This window comes from Artemia sp. Qi Xiang Cuo, chromosome 20 (assembly GCF_049724085.1).
Source record: "Artemia sp. Qi Xiang Cuo chromosome 20, ASM4972408v1, whole genome shotgun sequence".
Taxonomy (NCBI): Eukaryota; Metazoa; Arthropoda; class Branchiopoda; order Anostraca; family Artemiidae; genus Artemia; species Artemia sp. Qi Xiang Cuo.
Window position 1 is genome coordinate 42,624,304 of NC_142813.1, and position 19,801 is coordinate 42,644,104.

The 19,801-nt window shown below is 34.7% G+C and overlaps 1 protein-coding gene across 1 annotated transcript in view; it reads right to left on the reverse strand.

Annotated features, from left to right (window-relative positions):
• Nucleotides 1-266: 266 nt before the first annotated feature.
• Nucleotides 267-19,801, reverse strand: part of LOC148940230 (uncharacterized) — a 76,807-nt gene continuing 57,272 nt past the window's right edge. The window contains exons 6-7 of the mRNA XM_089106105.1: nucleotides 19,115-19,278; nucleotides 267-7,808 (exon numbers count right to left, since the gene is read on the reverse strand). Of these exons, the coding sequence (XP_088962231.1) occupies nucleotides 7,628-7,808; nucleotides 19,115-19,278 (345 nt within the window). The 3' untranslated portion in view covers nucleotides 267-7,627. The remainder of the gene's footprint in view (nucleotides 7,809-19,114; nucleotides 19,279-19,801) is intronic.

The following is a 19,801-nucleotide window of genomic DNA, read 5'->3' on the forward strand; positions in this document are numbered from 1 at the left end:
ATCCCAGGATGCCAATTTTACCGAAAAAATATCAAGCTGTTTTCGAGAAAAAAATAAATTAATTAATCAAATACATACACAATTATTGCTCAATTGTATAGATAGTATATATATATATATATATATATATATATATATATATATATATATATATATATATATATATATTATATATATATATATATGTATATATGTATAAGTATATATAATGGCTTTGAAATATTGGAGCCGAGTCACTAAAGAAACATATACATATACTCTACTATAAGAAAAACTTTTATTACATTATACCTCTAAAAATGTTACATTGGAACAGTGATAAAAAATAACAACAAACGACGACTAGAGTACAATAAAAATAAACGACAGCATGGCACAGCCTATGATACTTGGTGACTAATACTTGCAACACCAATAAATACAGTAATGCACTGGGTCTCTCAAAATAAGGTTTTATGAACTAAGTCTCCTGGAAATTTAGGTACCTCAGAAAAATTTAGGTACCTCAGAAATGAGATACCTCAGAAAAGAGTTTTATCATATGGTGCTTTCAAGCTACGCCGTTGAACCATTCACACGTGCATAACTTAAGACTCTATACTATGTTATTTTATCTTACGGAGCCAATTTTGATATATTGTTTTGCGTCATGTAAGTTTATGTTGCATTATAAAAAGTTAACATAAAAAGCAAAACAAGGGAATTTCTGAATTAGCAACTATTAAATTTTAAAAAAAATAAAAATAAATAAATTTTTCCTAGAGAGCCTATCCAATCTGATCAGATCCTGACTTTCCATCTCATTTCTATATATTTTAATTTTTGATGATTGTATGGAATTTTAGGTTAGCCTAGTGTAAAATGGCCTTTTTAAGAGTGAAAGGTTTTACTTTAATGTAACCTTACTTATTCATGTGACATTAAAAATTAATTTGGTGGCGTCGAAAACCGCCTTATGGTGAACATTTACAATACATTATGGTAAATGTAGCATAAGTATAACACACTGTATGCGATATTATGTATCAATACCTGAATGTGAACTTCAATTTCTATATAAGTCAGCTAATAATTATATCAAAAATGACTCCTTTTGTTTTACACTCTCGTATCTTATATTTAAATTATTGTTTAATATGTTTGTCTTAGGAACTTTAGTTTTATAAATAACAATTTTTAGAGTTGGTAAAAAAAATATCTGAAGTAAAACAATGAAAATGGTTCTGGTTGGAGCTGCTGCAGAGAATTCAATTCAACAACATATAAGGGGCCTGAAATCAATCTCTTATAGAGTAGCTGAAGAAAAAAAAATCTGAAGTTAAACAATGAACATTGTTCTAGCTGAAACTGCTGCAGAGAATTCAGTTCAGCAACATATAAAAGATTTGAAATCAATCTCTTATAGAGTTTCTGAAGAAATAAAAATCTGAAGTAAAACAATGAACATGGTTCTGGTTGGAACTGCTGTAGAGAATCAGTTCAGCAACATATAAGAGACTTGAAATCAATCTTTTATAGAGTTTCTGAAGCAAAAAAAAAAATCTGAAGCTAAACAATGAACATTGTTCTAGCTGAAACTGCTGCAGAAAATTCAGTTCAGCAACATATAAGGGATTTGAAATCAATCTCTTATAGAGTTCATGAGGAAATAAAAATCTGAAGTAAGACAATGAACATGGTTCTGGTTGGAAATGCTGTAGAGATTTCAGTTCAGCAACATGTATAGGGTTTGAAATCAAACTCTTGTAGAGCTTGAGTGGATTAATTTTCACCAATCGCATTTTAATAGCCCTTCTGTAGCCAATATTTTTGCAAAGAACATTGCCCACTCCGTATCTTGCGAGGTAACAGGGTTTCTAACTATTTATTTTTAGATATGTTGCTTAGCCACAATTTAGCTGATAATTGTCCAAATTTAGATACTTGCTGCATATCAATAGTTGCATAATTTTTGCGAATCTCTTACGCGAATTATGTATTACTAATTTAACATAATTCTTCGAATTTTTATGTTTTGAAAAACAACTGAAGTGATTCTGGAAAATATATCTCATTTTCTATATTAACCCGTTAGGCCTAACTTGATTTGTAGAAAGGAATACTGGGGGAAAACAGAAAATTGGCAAGAGGCTATATTTGTAGCACGACTTGCAAGCTTGTTTAGAGTTTTTAGACACAAACTTAGCACGGCCCTTTCTTTCCTTTTTTTGAAAGACCCTTATGTGGTGATATAGGTTCATCAGTATCGAATTTACTTAATCTTAGAAAGCAGAACCGACTTAATTTAAACAACAATAAAAAAAAACTAAATTTTATAGGACTTACTGATACATTAAACCATAGGCCTGGGGCCCTTAGTCGACAGGGCCAACACAAGCTAACGTGCTCTTTGGCACTTTATTTACTACATACTGAACACTGAACACTGAACACTGAAAATATATAACATTCTCAATCAACGTTTAGTTTTACATGTTTGAATTGTTGATATAGTTGGTGCATGTTTTCTCATCAATTTAAGTTTTATTTTAAATACATGGACAGCAGGGCTTGCAAAATTTCCTATATAAATATTGTGAAATTTCTTTACATGACCTATATGCAAGGGAGATAGGGGTATGTGGGGGACACCAGAGCAACCCTTACTATCTAAGATTTGGTCAAAGAATCTTCGTGGAAGGTTAGAAATCTTGGGACCTAAAAATATGTTTGTTTACGCAGGCTTGTTTTTTAAGGCTGCGATTGGTTATAATGGTAAGCTGTATGTATATTAAAAAAAAATATTACAAAAGTTAATGTAAAATCAATGTTACTTTTCAATATACTGACCTTAAATATCGAGGCATTTTTCATATTTGTGAAAAAAAATTTGTACTTTCTTTACAATCATCAATAATTTGAAGGAAATTTTGAAGGTTTCCTCGGGATCCTTGTAGGTTCGGAAGCGCTTTCCCCCAAGCCACTTCTTCAATTCAGAGAAAAAATCTACATCCTTCAAGGATAAGTTGGACTGTATCGTCGATGTTCTAAATTTCTATTTACATGGCTCAAGGAGCCCTTTGATTACATGACCACTTTGAGGATGGGCATTGTAATGGATCAGAACAAGTCGAGAAGTCAGCATTCCTCTTCTTCTGTTATGGTTTGCTCTCTGCAGGGGTTGCAAAGTCTCGGTATAAGTAGCCGTTTTTCCCACCTGCCTAAGTTTCACAAGCAATATACCTTTTTTGACGCCCCAAAAAGTTTCCATAAATCTGCAGAAATTAAACGTTTGTTTAAATCTTTTCGTGTTTTGGGGAGTTTGTTTGGCATCCATAGTTGTGAATTTTCTAACACCCAAAATTTAGTACTGACTTACGGGTGAGCTGCTTCCACATATCCCTAGATGGATGGAGTAGCTGGCGAGAGGAGGGCAGTATTTGTAGCTGACGAGGAGCTAAAAAAAATGTTACAACCCTTTTCAAACCAATAGGGGTGACATTTTATGAAGAGAATATTGCGAAGCCAGAAAGCTTGCTCACGGATCACAAACATCTCAATCATCAAAGTGATTATGCTGAGAAGTAACCCTGGTGGTACATTACTTTGACAATAAAGGAATTTTATGTTCATTTGTCTTTTCTTTAGAGCAGATTGGAGATGGAAATAAATTAAATGAATAGCCCTCGCATGACCCTCTAAAGATCGAAGCTGTACTATTCTCAGAAAGATTACCTGGACTCGAATTCCTTTATCTGTGTATAAAGATCAAATTAGTTTGTATCATTTTCATATTTTATCATATCGTATTCTTCCGTTAGTATCTTAACGTTTTTGCTCTATTTGTGCTACATTAGTTTGTATCATTTTCATATTTTATCATATCGTATTTTTCCATTATTATCTTGACCTTTCTGCGCACAATTCACTTCAAATCCAGTTTATATTTCACGTTGAAGGTTCAGAAAAGTAACTATTTCTAACGATTAAAATATGTGTCAGTTTTTTATTTATAAGTCTTTGCTGTATAGTTTCTTGAATGCCTTCTTCAATGTTAATCTAACCACATTAGCATATCTTATGCCTGGCTTTGAAAACACAATCTTCGGCTAGTCAGACAAACTTTTGGCGGCCAGACCATAATCTATCTGAAAGGTATTAAATTTAAATTTATTTAAATTTAATTAATTTAAGTTCAATTAATAAATTTAATTAATAAAAATAAATTTAATTAAAATTGAGAAAGAGATTTCACCCACTAGACATGCTTTTTCCGATCTTTTATGCTAAAAATAACCAAATATAGTGTTTTTAATGACGTTTTTCTTGTAGAGAGACCAACATAAAAATGTCTTGGGTACGGGTATGAAGGCAGTGAGACCTTGTTCTTATTTAAAATAATTTCAATAAATAGCAGTTCATTCCTTAAATTTTATTGTTTTATTGCTACTCTTCTACGAGTGTGTAAGCAATGGTTTGTTTCATTCACCTCTGTGATTCTTTTCTGTGCTGTTGTTTATCATTTATGTTGTTTTCTGTCTATTTTTTTGTTATTTCTTATGAAGGGTTTGCATATAAATAAATAACTTGCTTCTGTTTAGATTAGCAGTCGGTTCTGCCTTTGATAATTGCTAAGACAAGTGTAAATTTGAAGAAAAACGCGAAATATTTTGAAAACTAGTTTAGAACAGTCATGAATACAAACTTATCTCATTCCTAAAAGCGTATTGCTTCACTCCCCCAGCCTCTTTCTGACGTATAAATTATTACCCACTATGTATACATATTGTTACTGTATTTTTTTAGAAAGCAATTGTAACGCCCAATTTTATAATTATAAATTACAATTAGCAATTGTAACGCCCATTAACGCCCATAGGTGTAACGCCCAATTTTACTTTAATCCACCCCTAAATTTTATATTGTAGTTCGATATGGCTGGGGACTTTCTTCTCAATCCTCCACCCGATCCGAGCTCTGAAAATACTGAGACTTCCCCTCAATCTACCACCGGTTCAGGGGTTTGAAAAATACTAGGCTCACGTTAGCTTACGTTAAGTTGAAAATAATTTAGCGCCTGCTCTCCGTCATTTTTATACTTTTTGTTTTTCTGTCAAATTGCATGAAAGCTAAGTCCACATCTTATCTAATGGTAAGCCCACATCTGCTCGCAAAAGTTAATGAGGTTCATTCCCATGGAACTAGTTCAATTATTAAAATTTATGTTAATAATTTGGTTACGTCTAGGTCGGGGTTTTATCTTGTTTTTAGAGGGGTTAAGTTACGGAATTCGTTAGAAAGGGATATTAAAAAACAGCTGTTATGTAAGCGAATTTTATAGGCTGTTGAAAAATGGGTTGTTTTCTAAATACGGGTTTAATGATTAAATCTGTAGGATATATAACTGATTGGATAAAATGGTATTGACTTATTATTATTAGTATTTTTATTTATGTCTGTTAAGGAAGGAGTTGAGTGTCAAGTTAGTGGTAGCAGGGCATATGATGTCGTAGTTATGCTTTTTTTAAGCCCCTTCTAATTTTAATGTAAATTAATTTTTTTATTTTGTGGATTTTTTCAATTATCCCTTTGCCATATCATGCCATGGTATTTGAAGGGGATATGGTTAGCTAAGTTGTTTTGTTCATAATTGATATTTCAAATAAAAAAAAATATAGGATGCAGATAAATTGGGTATTATACACGCTTACGGTTGGAAAATATAGTTGGAATTTACATTGTTGGCTAGTATAAATACCCACCACGCATTTGGGGGGGGGGGGCTAAAGTTAAGCAATGTTATTTTATGAGTAAGATAAGTATTTATGATTGTTTTAATGCAGCATTCACAATTTTTTAGGGTTTCCTTCGAATATACCCATAGTCTCAACAATTACCCTGCCTTTACTTTCATAATCGAGGAAACTACCCTATATTTTAAATTTTATTTCACAACCTTCAACTCAATTTCCCAAAATACACTGTTAAATCAACGATAATGGTCCAATTACAACCACAATGAGTACTCTTTTATCCCAAAAGAACTCATTCTGACTAGGTAAACTTATTATAAACATGTAAAAAAATGTCTACGTTTTTGGGTTTACATCTAAATTTACGATACATATATTTACGTATTTTATAACATTTCAAAACAAATTAAACCATATTTTTATATACAAGCTCCAAAATATTTACAAGGGAACTAGGTACGATACAAAACATGAAGTAACTGTGTAAGAGTGGATTCTTCCTATCTCCAAAACGTTTTGTGAACGTTTATGGAAAACATTCAAAACGTTTTATGGGAAAAAAACTAGTAGCGGACCAAGTGGCAAATGAGATGGTATATTCATAACCATTTCATCGAATAATATATACAGACATGCTTCTAAGGGAATGAGCTAAACAAAAAGGAAACTCAGATAGCCTGGGGTAACTCGGGGTAATGCCACAAATTTTTAGGTTACAAAAATTCAACCCGCATTCCACTCTCTTATATAGTTACTTTATGATACAAAAGGTCCATAGGCTGTTACCCTTGGTTTCCATTGATGCGATTTTTAACGCAAAACCACTTACGGATGCAAAAAACCCGCATAAATGTTCACTCAGAAACGGTTCACTGCATCCGTTGAAGCGCAAAAATGATTATGAGAAGTTTAAACAAAGAAGCATAAGAAACATAATATTTTTATGTCATAAAAATATTATAAGATATTTAAACAGCAAATGTATAGGAATAGGCTAAATTAAGTCCTAGAAGCCAAGAACAACATTCAAACGGCAAAAATGTATAAGCCTAGGTAGCTATGAATAATTAAAAATGTAGTTTGATCTTGTGTGTTCATTTCCCTTGAAATATTTCCCCAGGCACTAAGAATTAGAATTTTGAATTAAAAGGACACAACCCCCATGGTTTTCGTCAAATATTAATGAAAAACTTCTGATAAACATGATTGGTTTCTCAGTTTCTCAGAAACATAATATTTAAACATGATTGGTTTCTCAGAAACATAATATTTTTATATCATAAAAATATTATAAAATATTTAAACAGCAAATGTATAGGAATTTTATCTTGTGTGTTCATTTCCTTTGGAATATTTCCCCAGGCACTAAGAATTAAAAGTTTGAATTAAAAGGACACAACCCTCCTATTTTTCGTCAAATAACTTTTGATATATTCTGATAATGAAAAATTTATGATAAAAATGATTGGTTTCTCAGTTACTTGCTATTTATGGTTCTAAATAACTTTCGATTCAAAATAATGGATGAGACAGTCAACAGCTCAGTAGAAATAATTCAACACAACAATTGAACCGTTGTGACGCATAAACATGAAGTGAAAACGAAGTAAATTTTTTGGTTCACGCAAAAAATATACTAAAATTGCATCAGTGGGAACCCAGGGTTAAGTGCAAAACACCATATATACGTTTATGCAAACTCCGTGGCACCTGGAGTGACTAAACTGTTTCTATTACAGTTTTTCAGTATTCTATGGCCGAAATTTATAAGTTTTGGACCATTGCCAATTCCTTGTGTATACGTAATAGCTGTTGTATACGTCAAACATACCGTATTTTGAATTACCATCACCAGCTTGCACTTAGCATCAGAAGTAAATGGGTTTTTATTAGTATTAAACAGCTTCCATACTTTCTAAACTTGCTTCTTTCAGGTTTTCCAGTATTCTAGGGTTACCATTTATAAGATTTGGACCGTTGCCAGCGCCGTATGTGTAAGTGATAGTTGTGGTATCAGTTGGAGGGTCAGTTTGCCAATTTTTATTTTTTGAAATAAAGCTGGTTTGTGTGTAAAGCCTAAAAACAAAATTAAATTAGATGTAAAGATTGACAAAAAACATGCCCTTTCTTTTGAAAATACAAAATTACTTAAGACTTACGTTTGATCATTTCATAAAGCGATAGAGTCGATGGTGTTAAAATATAAGTAAAAAATAACAAAGAGAAATTATATCCCCAAGGATTTGCAAGGATCTCCAAGAGAGAGTAGAACAAGGATCTCCAAGAGATCCCTCAGAAGCTACAGTGAAAAAGGCAAATATCAACTATCAAAACCCACAAATAACAAAGGTAAAATAGATGACTGTGGATAAAACCATAAAATGATACAAAGATAGCAGGAGAGAGAAAAAGTGAGTGAGTGAGAGAGAGAGAGAGAGAGAGAGAGAAATACCCAGTAATGCAATTTTCTTTCCAGGTAGTTTCCTCCCTTTTGTACATCTTTTGTAGTTTGTTCACGTTATAAGATCATCAGAGCCGGATAAATATATTATTTTCATAAAGTTTAGTCTTACCAATCAGAAGTTCCGCGCCTAAGAAAATTTGCCTCATATTCGAAAAAAGGGAGATACTACCCCTGAGATTCATGGAACCCTAATAAAATCCACATCATCAGATTCAGCGTATCCGAAAACCCTATTGTAAAGGTTTCAAACCCTATATGCAAAAATGTGGAATTTTGTATTTTTGCCAGAAGAAACATCACGGATGCGCGTTTATTTATTATTTTTTTTTTTTCGGTGGCGATCGTATCGACCCAGTAGTCCGGAAATATCACGGGAGGGCTCATTAGAACGGAAATTGAAAGTTCTAGTGCTCTTTTTAAGTGACCAAAAAAAATGGAGGGCAACTAGGCCCCCTCCCACGCTCATTTTTTCCCCAAAGTCACCCAATCAAAATTTTGAAACAGCCATTTTGTTCAGCATGGTGGAAAAATGTAATAACTATGTCTTTGAGGATGACTTAATCCCCAATAGTCCCAGGGGGAAGGGCTGTAAGTTATGGACTTTGGGTAATGTTTACATATAGTATTGGTTATTAAGAAGTATACAGACGTTTTCAGGGGGATTTATTCTGGTAGTGGGGGAGGGTGGTGCTTCTAGGGTTACGTGGGAGGATCTTTCCCCCGCGAATGTTTTGTGGGGGAAGGGACATTGCTGTGAGGGAACGCCGGATTTTCCAGCATTATTAAAAAAAAACGATCAGAAATTAAATAGAAAAAACAAGTTTTTCAACTGAAAGTAAGGACCAACATCAAAACTTAAAACGAACAGAAATTATTACGTATATGATTGGGTTCGCCCCCTAGTCAATACCCGGCTCTTTACGCTAAAGTTTTTTTAGTGCTTTCATAAGAGCTACTTATTCTAATTTACGGCCTTTGTGATTAAGGGGTAATTCTTAAAGAATTGGGCCAAAATACGAACTTTAGCGTAAAGAGCGAGGTATTGACTAGGAGGCGAACCCCTCTAATATACGTAATAAAAATATACGAGTATAGAAGTTCGTTACGTAAGTTAATTCGTAAGTTATGTATATTTATTACTAATAAAAACGTTCGTAAATAAAATTAAACAACTTTCGAGTAAGCCATTTAACTAAAAAAAATAAAATTAATATGCAAATTTCATTTTAATTATTCATGTACGGTGAACTAAAATCAAAACCTGCAATAATTCAAAAACGTTCAGAAATTAAATAAAAAGCAAATTTTTTAGCTGAAAGTAAGGAGCGACATTACAACTTAAAACAAACAGAAATTATTTCGTTTATGAAAGGAGCTGTCCCCTCCTCAACGCCTTGCTCTTTACGCTAAAGTTTGACTCTTTCTCACAACTCTATTTCTTAAAACAATAAAAAACTTTAGCGTAAAGAGCGAGGTGTTGAGGAGGGTACAGCCCCTTTCATATACGGAATAATTTCTGTTCGTTTTAAGTTTTACTGTCGTCCCTTACTTTCAGTTTAAAAAAAAACTTGTTTTTTTTTATTTAATTGTACAAAATGACACCCTTACATACAGACAGGGTACAATAGAGAAAAGTAGATATAATACTTGTCAAGAGTGGTCAACTTTGCATTGTCACTAGAATCTAGCATTGTCAACTACGTTATCACACGCTCTAAAGTCATTAAAGTTTAGAATTTATGCTTATAATTTAACGTTCTCATATTTACAAGCAGCGAAAATGTCTCTCTGTCTCTTGTCGTTCTTTCTACCGATCTCTCTCCCTCTCTTCATACACTTTTCTCTCCCTCTTCTCTTCTCTCTAACTCTCTACCCTTCTCTCTTTTTCTGTTTCTCTTATTTTTTTTATTGGGGAGAATGTTTAGGCCTACTATTACTTAATATCTAATCTTAATTTGTTTCGTTTATTACTTCATGGGTAAGGGTAAACCATTTCTTGTGATTACCTGTTGCCACGGAAAGTATATTAAGGTTTCTACGAGAAGTGTAACTGTGTAGACCTTGAAACGTATCATTTAACACTATCAATTACCTCCCGACATTAGTCTTTCGATTTACGCAAATCACCCGTAAAAAAGAAATGATAACGGTTTATGAATAGTTCATGCATGGACAGTAAGTTTCAAATGTGCAGTTTAAACTACGAACGAATTGAATAATGCAGCTGTATTTTTGAGTTTAGAGAAAATGAAGAAAAAAATCTACGTATTGAGTAAAATTGTGCATCCATAGGGTTTTCACTTTTGGCGGCCAGACCATAATCTATCTGAAAGGTATTAAATTTAAATTTATTTAAATTTAATTAATTTAAGTTCAATTGATAAATTTAATTAATAAAAATAAATTTAATTAAAAATGTAAGAAAACTTATTTTCATTTAATCAAACAGTTGATTTTTCACAGAATCATCAAAGAGATTTGGTCTCCCATGAAGTGCCTATTTGCCAAGGCCGTATCCAGGGAGGGGAGTTAGGGGAGGGGGTGCTTGAGCCCCCCCCCATCCCCAAAATGTTTGTCTGACTCGTAAAAACGTAACAAAAATGGACATAAACAGATTTTGTATGCGTTTTTTAAGGGTTTTTTCCCCTCCTCAACGCCTCACTCTTTACGTTAAAGTTTGACTTTCTCACAACTCTATTTTTTAAACAATAAAAAAATTTAGCGTAAAGAGCAAGGCGTTGAGGAGGGGACAACCCCTTTCATATACGGAATAATTTCTGTATTGGTATTTCTGTATAGTATTGGTTTTGGTTTATTGGAAAGCCATTTAGCACAAGAAAAGTAAAATTAATATGCAAATTTTGTTTTACTTATTCAGTGACGGTAAGCCAAAATGAAAGCTGCATTAACTAAAAAACGATCAGAAATTAAATAAAAAAATCAAGTTTTTTTAACTGGAAGTAAGGAGTGACAGTAAAGCTTAAAACAAACAGAAATTATTCTGTATATGAAAGGGGTTGTCACTTCCTCAATGCCTCGCTTTTTACACTAAAGTTTTTTATTGTTTTAAAAATAAAGTTGTGAGACAGAGTCAAACTTTAGCGTAAAGAGCGAGGCGTTGAGGAGGGACAGCCCCTTTCATATACGGAATAATTTCTGTTCATTTTAAGTTTTAATGTCGCTCCTTACTTTCAGTTAAAAAACTTTTTTTTTATTTAATTACAATAAAGAACCGAGTCAAACTCAAAACGAGCAGAAATTAACATAAGTTGGGCACAAAACCCCTATGCCTTCCCATGGCTAGAACAAAATTTGCACTTTACTGAAAAAAACATAATTTTTTTTGCTTTTATACATTTAATACATCAAATAATATTAACATTTTGATTACTAAATATCAGTATATATATATTAAACTGACAAAGCACATTCATCTGTATCTTTTTTAGTAAAGTGCAAATTTTGTTTTGGCCTTGGGAAGGCATAGGGGTTTTGCGCCCAATTTATATTAATTTCTGCTGATTTTGAGTGTGACTCGTTTATTTATTGTTATTTCTGTTCGTTTTGGGTTTCATATATTCGTCGATGCTGATTTGTGGTAGTTTCACGCTTGGTAGATTAATTTATTTTATTTTTGCTCATTTTTTGTTTAATGGAGTTCTTTACTTTTCTTTGAAATATTTATTTTATGGAAATTTTTTTAAAATTAATTTCTGTTCGTTTTATATTGACATAGTCTTTTCAGGGAAAAAGAAAGTAACACTTTAAATCTTTTCGTTTTTTAAGACTTTATAATTTGGCCTTCTATTTGTACGCTAGAGAAAAATTTTCATCAATTTTTAACAATATACACCCTTTTAATAATCTGGACACAAATAATACTGTTTATTTTAGTTTCATACCTCCTCTAGTTGACTTGAAATGGAAAACTTGACACCATTCGCAAAAAAATCTGTTTACTTTCTTTGATAGCTTGGATACACTTACGCTATTTTGATTTGGTTAAATTTTAAGAGTAGAAGTAGCCACGAAAGTTTGAACTTAATACCCTCAGTCGTTCTTGGGATGCTGCTGAGATGCCTTATTTGGAATTAGTAATATCACAGTACATTTTGATTTAATCAGTTTTTAAATTTAGTTTTTAAACATAATGGGCAAATGGGAGGGTGGACGTGGGAGGGTGGGAGCGTAAGGGGGATTAGTTGCCCTCCAATCACTTTCGACTATTAAAAAGGGCATCAGACCTTTCTATTTTCAATCGAATGAGCCCCTTTTATAGTTCCAACGACAAATCCTTCGATACAAAGTGCCCTGGTCTAAACAACAACAACAACAAAAAATATCACTAATCACTTTCGACTATTAAAAAGGTTACTAGCCCTTTTAATCTCAAATCGAATGACCCCTTTTTCAAGTTTCGACGACAAAGATTTCAAGAAAAACCGTATATACCCCCAGGGAATAACTTATAATACTTGCCCTGAGGGTTTTGGGAGTGTTCTCCTAAAAAATTCACTTTCTGTCTTGAAATCAACAGAGCTGAACAAAATGGCAATCTCAAAATTGTAATTGGATGTGTTTGGGGGAATAATAGGCGTGAGGGGGGGGTCTAGTTGCCCTTCAATCACTTTCGACTATTAAAAAGGGCACTAGCCCTTTAAATCTCCAATTGAATGAGCTTTTTTGAAGTTTCTACAACAACTCCTTCTATAAATACCTTATATACCCCCGGGGCATAACTTAAAACCCTTGCCCTGAGGGCTTTGGCGGAGTATCCTCCTCAAAAACATATTTTCTATCTCTAAATCAACTCCGCTGAACAAACTAGCTATATCAAAATTTTTTTTGGCTGTGTTTGCGGTACTGATGGGCGTGGGAGGGGGCTAGTTGCCGCCAAATCACTTTTGACGAATAAAAAGGGGACTAGCCCGTTGAATTTCCAATCGAATGAGCCTTTTTTGAAGTTTCTAAAACAACACCTTCTATAAAAACCTTATATGCCCCCAGGGCATAACTTAAAACCCTTGCCCTGAGGGTTGTGGGGGAGTGTCCTCCTCAAAAATAAATATTCTATTTGGAAATCAACTACGATGAACAAAATGACTATCTCAAAATTTTGATTGGATGTTTTTGGGGGAATAATGGGTGCGGGGGGGGGGGCTACTTGCCCTCCAATCACTTTCGACTATTAAAAATGGCACTAGCTCTTTGAATTTCCAATCAAATGAGCCCCTTTTGAAGTTTATACGACAACATCTTCTATAAAAACCTTATATACCCCCAGGGCATAATTTAAAACCCTTGCCCTGAGGTTTTTGGGGAGTGTCCTCCTCAAAAACATATTTTGTATGTGGAAATCAACTACGCTTCACAAAATGGCCGTCTCAAAATTTTGATTAGCTATCTTAAAATTTATAGTTGATGTGTTTGGGGCAATGATGGGCCTGGGGGGGACTAGGTGCCCTCCCATCACTTTTGACTATTAAAAAGGGTACTAGCCCTTTGAATTTTCAATCAAATGAGTCTGTTTTGAAGTTTCTACGACAAAACCTTCTATAAAAACCATAGGTGCCCTGTCCTGGGGTTTGTGGGGGAGTGTCCTCCTTAAAAACATATTTTCTATCTGGAAATCAACTACGCTGAACAAAATGTTTATCTCAAAATTTTGATTGGGTTTGTTTGGGGGAATGATGGGCGTGAGGGGGAGGGGAGGGGTAGTTGCCCTCCAATCACTTTTGACTATTAAAAAGGCCACTAGCAACTTCAATTTCCAATCGAATGACCCTTTTCGAAGTTTCTACGACAATTCCTTCGATACGAAGTGCCCGGGTATGGAGAAAAAAACAACAAAAAATACATTGTGCCCACATCGTTCTTTACTTAGGCAGCGGTAGCGCACTGCCTATGATAGGCAGCGCGCTAGCGCTGCCTAAGTAAAGAACGATGTTGACACAACGAACTATCAATTATTTTTTTTCTTTTAGAGCAGGGCACTTCATATGGAAGGAGTCGTCGTAGAAACTTCAAAAGGGGCTCATTCGGTTGGAAATTGAGAGTTCTAGTGCCCATTTTAATAGTCGAAAGTGATTGGAGGGCAACTAGCCCTCCCCCCCCCCGCGCCCATCATTCCCTCAAACACATCCAATTAAATTTTGAGATAGCCATTTTGTTCAGCCTAGTTGATTTCCAGATAGAAGATATGTTTTTGAGGAGGACACTCCCCCACAACCCTCAGGGCAAGGGTTTTAAGTTATGCCCTGGGGGCATATAAGGTTTTTATAGATGGCGTTGTCGTAGAAACTTCAAGACAGGCTCATTCGATTGGAAATTTGAAGGGCTAGTTCCCTTTTTAATAGTCGAAAGTAATTGTAGGGAAACTAGCCCCCCCCCACGCCCATCATTCCCTCAAACACATCCGATCAAAATTTTGAGATAGCCATTTTGTTTAGCGTAGTTGATTTCCAAATGGAAAATATAATTTTGAGGTGGACACTCCCCCACAACCCTAAGGGCAAGGGTTTTAAGTTATGCCCTGGGGGCATCTAATGTTTTCATAGAAGGCATTGTCGTAGAAACTTCAAAAAAGGCTCATTCGTTTGGAAATTCAAAGGGCTAGTGCCCTTTTTAATTCTTGAAAGTGATTGGAGGGCAACTAGCACCCCCCCCCCCCCCCGACAACCATCATTTCCCAAAAGACATCCGATCAAAATTTTGAGATAACCATTTTGTTCAGCGTAGTTGATTTCCGGATAGAAAATATGTTTTTGAGGAGGACACTCCCCCACAACCCTCGGGGCAAGGTTTTTCAGTTATGCCCTGAGGGCATATAAGAACGATGTTGGAACAATGCACTATCTATTATTTTTTTTCTTTAGAGCTGGACACTTCATATGGAAGGGGTCGTCGTAGAAATTTCAAAAGGGGCTCATTCGATTGGAAATTGAGAGTTCTAGTGCTCTTTTTAATAGTCGAAAGTGATTGGAGGGAAACTAGCCCCCCCATCACGACCATCATTCCCCCAAACACATTTAATCAAAATTTTGAGATAGCCATTTTGTTCAACGTAGTTGATTTCGAAATAGAAAATATGTTTTTGCGGAGGAAACTCCCCCACAACCCTCAGGGAAAGGGTTTTAAGTTATGGCCTGGGGGCATATAAGGTTTTTATAAAAGGCGCTGTGGTAGAAACTTCAAAACCGGCTCATTCGATTGGAAATTCGAAGGGCTAGTACAATTTTTAATAGTTGAAAGTGATTAGAGGGTAACTGGCCCCCCACCCCCATCATTCCCCCAAACACATTCAATCAAAATTTTGAGATAGCCATTTTGTTCAACGTAGTTGATTTCCAGATAGAAAATATGTTTTTGAGGAGGACACTCCCCCCCCCCCCAACCCTCAGGGCAAAGGTTTTAAGTTATGCCCTCGGGGCATATAAGGTTTTTATAGAAGGTGTTGTCGTAGAAACTTCAAAAAAGCTCATTCGATTGGAAATTAAAGGGCTAATGCCCTTTTTATTAGTCGTAAGTGGTTGGAGGGCAACTAGCCACCCCCAATCAAAATGGGGGTGGCTATATGGGCTGGCTAAATATGCTCTGGGTGTATATGAGTATTTTAACGAAGGCGTTGTCGTAGAAACTTCAAATAAAGCTCATTCGATTAGAAATTAGAAAGGCTAGTGCTCTTTTTAATAGTCGAAAGTGATTGTAGGGGAACTAACCCCCTCCCCCCACCCCCATTGTTCCCCAAAACACATCCAATAAAAATTTTGAGATAGCGATTTTTTTCAGCGTAGTTGATTTCCAGATAGAAAATATATTTTTGAGTAGGACACTCCCCCACAGCCCTCAGGGCAAGGGTTTTAAGTTATGCCCTGGGTGTATATAAGGTTTTTAAAGAAGGCGTTGTCGTACAAACTTCAAATCAAGCTCATTCGATTAGAAATTCAAAGGGCTAGTGCTCTTTTTAATAGTCTAAAGGGATTGCAGGGTAATTAACCCAACCCCCCCCCGCCCCCCCCGCCCATTGTTCCACAAAACACATCTAATAAAAATTTTGTGATAGCCATTTTGATTAGCGTAGTTGATTTCCAGATAGAAAATATATTTTTGAGGAGGACACTCCCCCACAGCCCTCAGGGCAAGGGTTTTAAGTTATGCCCTGGGTGCATATGAGGTTTTTAAAGAAGGCCTTGTCGTACAAACTTCAAATGAAGCTCATTCGATTAGAAATTCAAAGGGCTAGTGCTCTTTTTAATAGTCGATTGTAGGTTAATTGCAATTAACCTGGGGGTTAATTGCAGGGCAATTAACCCCCTCCCCCCACGCCCATTGTTCCCCAAAACACATCCAATAAAAATTTTGAGATAGCCATTTTTTCAGCGTAGTTAATTTCCAGATAGAAAATATGTTTTTGAAGAGGACACTCCCTCACAACCCTCAGGGCAAGGATTATAAGTTATGCCCTGGGGGTATATAAGGTTTTTATTGAAATCTTTGCCGTAGAAACTTGAAAAAGGGCTCATTAGATTTGAAATTCAAAGAGATAGTACCCTTTTTAATAGTCGAAAATGATTTGAGAGCAACTAACCCCCCTCTCACGCCCACCATTTTCCAAAACATATAAAATCAAAATTTTTAGATAGCCATTTTATTCAACGTAGTTGAAAATTTTTGAAATAAGGTCTTTAAGGATGACAACCCCTCCCCCCAAAGCCCTGAGAGCAAGAGTTATAAGTTATGCCCTGGGACATATAAAGTTTTTATTGAAAGCGTTGTCGTAGAAACTTCAAAAGGTTCATTCAATTGGAAATTGAAAGTGCTAGTGCCTTTTTTAATAGTTGAAAGTGATTGGACAGCAACTAACGCCCCTCTAACGCCCACCTTTTCCAAAACACATCCAATAAAAATTTTGAGGTATCCATTTTGTTCAACGTATTTGAACGTTCTGGAAATTAAGTATTTTAGGATGATAACCTCCTCAGAGCCCTCAGTGCAAGGGTTGTAAGTTATGCCCTGGGGGCATATAAGGTTTTTATAGAAAGTTATTGTATAAATCATAGGTAGCACGATCGTGCTGCCTAAGTAAAGAACGTTCTTATATGCCTTGGGGGGCATATAAAAACGATTTGGCGCAATGTGTTATTTATCAATTTTTTCCTTTAGAGCAGAGCACTTCGTATCGAAGAAGTTGTTCGAAAAGTTCGAAAAGCGCTCATTCAATTGGAAATTGGAGTGGCTTGTGCCCTTTTTAATAGTCGAAAGTGATTGGAAGGCGACTAACACCCCTCTCACGCCTATCATTTCCCCCAGATCATCTAATCGATATTTGGAGATTGCCACTCTGTTTGACATAATTGAAAGTACTGGAAATTTGGTCTTAGAGGATGACAATCACCCTAACAGATCTTAGGGTATGGGTTGCAATTTATACCCTGGGGCATATAAGGTGTTTCTAAAAAGCGTTGTCGTTTCCAAAAGGGCTCATTCGATTGGAAATCGAAAGGCCTATTGCCCTTTTTAATAGTCGAAAGTGATTGGAAGGCTTGACATTTTTATAGTAAGGATCGAAGCGGGTATAATGTATTATTTGTAGTTTTTGTTGTTGTTTAGACCAGGGCACTTCGTATCGAAGGAGTTGTCGTGGGAACTTCGAAAATGGCTCATTCGATTGAAAATAGAAAGGGCTGATGCCCTTTTTAATAGTCAAAAGTGATTGGAGTGCAACTAACCCCCCTTCCACTCCCACCCTCCCACACCCATCCTCCCACGTCAACCCTCCTATTTCTGTTCATAAAATTTAACCAAATCAAAATAGCGTAAGTGTATCCAAGCTATTAAAGAAAATAAACACATTTTTTTCGCGAATGGTATCAAGTTTTCCAGTTCAGTTCAACTAGAGGAGGTATGAAACTAAATTAAACAGTACTATTTGTGTGGAGAAGCTTTCCCAAGGTTAGAACAAAATTTGCACTTTACTGAAAAAATACAAATGAATGTGCATTGTCAGTTTAATATACTTATACTGATATATAGTAATCAAAATGTTAATATTATTTGATTTATTAAAGTTATAATAGTAAAAACATTTATATTTTTTCAGTAAAGTGCAAATTTTGTTCTGACCTTGGGAAGGCATAGGGGTTTTGCGTACAACTTATGTTAATTTCCGCTCGTTTTGAGTTTGACTCGGTTATTTATTGTAATTTCTGTTCTTTTTGGGTTTCATTTATTTATCGATGCTGATTTGTGGTAGTTTCACGCTTGGTAGATTATTTGATTTTATTTTTGCTCATTTTTTGTTTAGTGGAGTTCTTTACTTTTCTTTGAAAAACTTCACAAATAACGCTGAAATGAAATTACAAGGTTGTGAGGGGGTGGGGCGGAGGCTTGAGTGAATGGGTATGGGGGACAAAATATTACAAAACCATTTGCTGGTTATCCAAAAGGACAGCGTCAATAAGCCTTTTTGGCCAGTTGTTTGATCACATGCAATATTTTGAAAAAAATATCTAGCATATCTCTTTCGACCTTTGGAAGCACCCAAGTTTTAAAGCTATAATTGACCACTGTAATCACCACCGTGCGAAAGACTGCTATATTGTACATTGTCATATTGCGATTGCGATATCGTTTTTTTTTTTAGCTAAACAATTTTTTAGACAACATTGCTTTTCCATTTACAGAATTTAAAAGATTAGAAACGGGTATAATTTAAATAAAACAGTGGAACAAAAAGGGAAAAAATGTTGTCAACGGGAAAAAGGTAAATCAAACGCAACATATAAAGAAAAAGACAGAAAAAATAAAAAAGGAAGAAAAAAAGATTGGTGTACAATATGGTACATCAGATTGTCTCTCCTTTAATTTAAGTTTCTCAATCAAACTAATTAAAACTTTTCTTTGACTACTTAAAACTCACCTTGACGTTTCAAGGTTATCCTCTTTCATTGAATTCAAACTTCTGGCTTGTGAGGATCTTCTTCTTGATATTGATCGCTTCATATGCCACCTCTCAAGCCGGTGGTGAATTGTTGTCCTTACCTCGGAATTTAGGAAACAATAAAACAGGGATACTGTGAAACCCTAAAATACAAAAGTATCGAAAATAAGAGTTGGGACATCAACGAACATGTATATATATATATATATATATATATATATATATATATATATATATATATATATATATATATATATATATATATATATATATATATATATATATATATATATATATATATATATTATTATATTATATATATATATATATATATATATATATATATATATATATTATGTCCTTGACATAATTTAATTCAGAATTTATATGATTACGGGAACAAATGTTTAAAACTCTGTCGAATAAAGAGATTATTACCCCCTCTTTTCACAGAAGAAGGGTGATGGGAAGAGAAATGTAGATATCGATCATTATGAGTCGGCTTTCTATATATAGGATGGCTGGCCCCCAGCCCCCCCCATTGCACTTCCTGGCTGAAGGGCCACGAAACGGAGATCAGCACCGCCGGTTTGGATCTTAAGGGTCTAGTGCCGTCATACTTACTTACTTTTTTACTTACTTTCTATATATAGAAAATTCAAATTC